Genomic DNA, 4,858 nt, shown 5'->3' with positions numbered 1-4,858 from the left:
CCAAAAAAAATGATCCCTTTCTAAATTAAAAACAATTTAATTTTAACTTACAATTTTACCCTTAATGAGAAGCTTTTATAACCACACATACTCTGGGCCCCTTTTTAACTTGTTTAGGACCACAAATATCAAAAGTATTCATTTTTTCTTAAAATTCGTACCCAGTCAAAACAAGTTCACATAAATTGGAACGGAGGAAGTACTATTTTTGCCCAACCAAAAGAGAAGTCAGAGTAAAGCTATATTTTATTTTTGCCATGAGATTTTTTTTCAATGACCACTGTGGCAATGATAGCCTGTTTGGCCAAGCTTCTCCAAAGCCAAAACCACTTCATCCCAAAGTTGAAGCGTTTGGCCAAGCTTTCAGAAGAAAATTTCTTTTTTTTTGAATAGAAACAGAAACAGTTTTGGAGAAGTAGAAAAAAGTAACTTCTTCCCAAAAATACATTTTTTGAAAAGCAATTTTGAGAAAATATACTTAGAAACACTTTTTAAAAGCTTGATCAAACACTAATTGCTGCGCAGAAGTGCTTTTCAAATTAATTAGCTAAACACAAATTTTCACACCAATAACACTTTTGGAAAAAAAAAAAACACTTCTCAAAATAAGCTGATTTTTGAAGCTTGGCCAAAGAGACTATGAATGCAGGTCGTAGCGCAAAACGAGTAGCATAAACTTCAACTCTTTCCTGTTTCATTGACACAGACTGTCATCAAAGCTACTCTTTCCTACTTCCCATGTACACATCCAAAGTTAAACAAACATGGAGAGTATTATAAGAGCAGCAACTAAAACTTAGCATGCATCAAAGCCTGCACTGGGCATTACAGTAGAAAACTAAAACTGGACCAGAGCCACTCCCCATCCTAAAACATACACCAAGTAAAAAGACAAAATCATATTTTACTTGTCAGTGCAAAAGTATTCAAGATTGCCCCTGGACCTGCTTTTCTCCAGCTGAGTCTCCATTGGCAGCCAAGCCTCTGATTTTTACATCATAAAAAACTTCTTCAACTTTCCTAAGGTCATATTTCATTCCTGCAACAGAAATTTGCAAGAATGAAAGTTTCATAGAGAAACACGACACAGTAAGTCGATTAGAAGAAATACTAAAATCAAGACACGCTCAAACCGCCGCCTTTTATCTCACATTGTCTAGCGCTCAAACAATTCTGCAAATCTCATGTTTCTTAAATTTCAGGATCCTTTCCTTTGTGCTTTCTTTCCATGCATTACAAGAGAATTCAACAAAAGATACTTTGAAATCTTAATGATCTAAAATATGCAATTTATAAAGGTTGTTTCTATAAATCAATAAAAAGAAAAGATAATCTAATTTATATGGAACTGCACTCTCACCGTCAAATTTTTTGCGCAAGAAATCATTTCTGAGATTAAGCATGCGAAATGCAGCATGAAGATCTGTCAAGAACTTCAAAACCTTACGCGGGCAATCATAATCCCCAGCTGTCACTTGGTTCACCACATATCTAGGCTGCAACATCATTACCACATGATTGGTCAATCCAAAGACAAATATGATATAACAGATAGTTTTAGTAGCCTTTGCAAAACAGAGTGCTAAACACCATCGCTTGAAAGTTTTGCACCAAAAGCAACTTCTAATAATGCTTTAAATTCCCCAACTACCACATGAGAAGGAAGACAAAAGGAAACCTTATACATATATTATACGTTAATTTGCACATCAAAGGAGCTTTGTGTCAAAACCACAACAGAGACAGCTACCAAGATTAAGTTAGTCATATAAAACCGAAAAGGAAAAATATTCCAAGTTCTAGCTTACTGTCCTTACCAACTCATTTGACATAAAACAGATACCTGCCAGAAAAGAAAATGTATAAGTACCTCCAAAAATAATGAATCAAGCAATACAACAAAGTTTCAAGGTCTTAAAACTCTCATTCAAGGGAATTAGGTAAACCTCCTAGATGAAGCATAAGGAGGTAGGGGAAGATTAGGTGATCTTTTGCAAGCATGGAAGGCATTAAGATGCCTCTGAACCTTACAAGCAGAAATCCTTTAAAAGCAGGGTTTATGGTTTCACATATAAGCTCCTACTTTAGAAACAATACTGGCTGCATATGCATAAGGAATTCCTACTCTTCTTACTTGAAATATTTACAATCAAAAGAAGAATAAGAGCAAGTTTTGTACCAAGAATTTTTGGAAAATTAGGGTCACTCACCAATAAGATAGTCTTCAACATCAAGTCCAAATTCTGTTGGTGTCACTACAAAGTAGACAAGTATGAAAAGTTAATAACTTCAAAGATTCTCTAAAGCTAAAACACATAGATAACAACTGACAGAAATACACATGATGTTCACCCAAAAAAATGCATGGAAGAACCTTTTCTGCAGAATCAGCAAAGTAAAGCGATTATTCTTGTTTTTCAGTTTTCAATTGGCTTTTGCTGCTAAAAGGTTGACACTCTCCTAATTAGCATTTGCTGTCAGAGATTTCAACGCAAAAAGGAAGGTGATAATCATCCAAGAATTGTAGAAGTGCAAAGAGAGGCAACTCCAAGCACTACCGTGCAAGGATGAGTGAGCCATGATCTTCCCTTTTTGCTAACTCAACTGGGAAGAAGATATGACGTCAAGACAGCTATTTACACGAGAAAGATCAAGGGATGAACTCACAAGAACCGAATTGCTGCAAATGGTAAAAAAAGTTATTACCTTATAAAGGCCAACTAAGAACGGATTAGACAACCTAGTTTTCAACTTTGAGAGTTGAAGCTGAAATTTCCTCATCAACATTCACTATTTAAACTTTAATCGCTCACAGCTATACCGCTTAAATTCACATTTAATTGAGGAAGAAAGTAATTATAACATTGGAGAGAAAAATAGAAACTTGTACAGCTTCATGAGAGAGCCATGGCTAAAAAAGAAAAATAATTGCCAATTCATAAGAAATATTGGCACCCAAAATATGAGGAAACCGATAGAAAAACACATTACAAGAAAAAATGCTGCAGCTGATGCAGTGTGGCGGACTATTCAATAATTATGTTATACTAAAATTACTAATACATTTTACCTAAAAGGAAAATAGTGGAAACAGAGAAGAAAACTTACAGCCAAGCTTCTCCTCGACTTCATTGTGCAGAACAAGAGTCCCGGTCTCTAACCAATGCATAAAAGCAAGCAACGATACCACAATTTGTGTTTCACTCTTCCAATCACCATGATACCTAATACACCAAAAATGGACAATCACGGTGGCCGAAAGACAACCATAAAACCATCTTAAACTGAAAAACAAAAAAAATAAGGAAGTATCGCTCACCGGAAATACTGACCAGGGCATTCACGTACAATTTCTGAAAGCCGACTGTAAAGTTCCTTCAGCTCTCCGATCTGAGACTTAGCCTTCTCTAGAACCTCTATTGCAACATATTGGATGGAAAAATATTTAGGCTAATAATAACTTAACAGAAAGAAATATCTACATTACTATTAACAACTGCAAGAAAACTAGATAAAGCCCTGAATTTTAAAGCAAAATCAAGAGCAAATGCAGCACACATATATCTTAATTCTACTCGCACCACTCTCCAAGAGCACGTTTTCTATATAAGAGCACGAAAGGAGAAAAATGACACTCCCTACTCTCCGCATTCATTTCACATGACAATATTTGACAGGACACGGAGCTTAATATGCTTATTTATTATAATGGAAGACGTCGCATCAAAGTGTAAAATTAGTACTCCCTCTATTTCAATTTATGTGGCGGTGTTTGACTTATATGTTATGATAAAGAAAGATATCACTTCAAAACTTCTAAACAGAGTAAAAGAAACCCTCACATTATCCCCAACATGAGATTTCTAAAGCCAGGTAAAACAGAAAGTTTAAATTAAAATTGTTTTCAAATATAGAAAGGCGTAATAGTATAATTAATGAAATTCGTGAAAGTTACTTAGAAACGAATCGCATCAAACATTTCAAAATGTATAAATTGAAAAGATTTTCATTCAAATTAGAACGGAGAAAGTGAGTACTAAATTTTTTTTATACCAGCAACAGGGCGAGACTGATGAACGAGAAGAAGGCTAGCATAAATGTGCCGAGTAACCGACTCAATCTCCGTCGCCACTACTCTTATTCGCTCCCGTAAATTCCCGGACTCCTCTAAATGATGCCTGAAGTCCTCAAACTGTTTCTCCAATTTCTCCGACGAAGGATTGGACAAATCACCAGCCGCCATTGAATTAGTGAAAAATGTAGAGCAACAACGAGCTTTATTACAGAGTGAAGGACTAGAAGATGTTAAGGTGGAATTGGGAACGGAGAAATTTTGGGTGGAAATGAGAAGGAGAGGGAAGTAGGGTTTAGGGTTTAACACGTAGTGAGAGAAAACAGTACAAGTGTTTCGAAACGCCAATATCATGTTGAGGAATAATGGGAGGGTGAGATTTTACTCTCTTTTTAGAAGTTTTCAGGATTAATGAGATATTATTCAGTAATATTTTATCGAAAAATGACTTACTTTTTGAATAATAATAATATATATATATATATACATAAATTTTTGAGAAAATATAACAACAAAATATCCAATGTAATCCCGCATGTGGGGTCTGAGAAGCATAGTGTGTGTGCAGCCTTACAATTATCTCAACAGTTTAAAAAGCAAAATCTCAGCAGTTTAAAAAGAAGTACAACAACAAAGAAGACATGAAAAAAAACCCAGTAACAACACCACGATAATAAGAAAATCAAAGTAGAAGAAATATTAGGTAGTAGTAGAAATCTATGAATAAGTAAATATGAGAATAAAACTAGCGCTACTGATACGGGCAGAAAATACGCTCGACTACCT

General features: G+C 35.0%; 1 protein-coding gene across 1 annotated transcript; it reads right to left on the bottom strand.

The window, feature by feature from the left end:
- Positions 1-653: 653 nt before the first annotated feature.
- On the bottom strand, positions 654-4,449 carry LOC109236570 (translin). Its single transcript, XM_019402766.1, has 7 exons — positions 4,054-4,449; positions 3,320-3,416; positions 3,109-3,224; positions 2,211-2,255; positions 1,818-1,843; positions 1,361-1,496; positions 654-1,039 (listed from the first exon to the last, which is right to left on the bottom strand). Exons 1-7 carry the CDS (start codon positions 4,424-4,426, stop codon positions 927-929), a joined length of 906 nt encoding a protein of 301 aa, XP_019258311.1. The 5' UTR covers positions 4,427-4,449; the 3' UTR covers positions 654-926.
- Between the last annotated feature and the right edge of the window lie 409 nt (positions 4,450-4,858).

The sequence above is a fragment of the Nicotiana attenuata genome, unplaced genomic scaffold, assembly GCF_001879085.1.
Source record: "Nicotiana attenuata strain UT unplaced genomic scaffold, NIATTr2, whole genome shotgun sequence".
Taxonomy (NCBI): Eukaryota; Viridiplantae; Streptophyta; class Magnoliopsida; order Solanales; family Solanaceae; genus Nicotiana; species Nicotiana attenuata.
The sequence above is the reverse complement of the archived record's forward strand: the minus strand, read 5'-3'. Positions and strand labels throughout refer to the sequence as shown.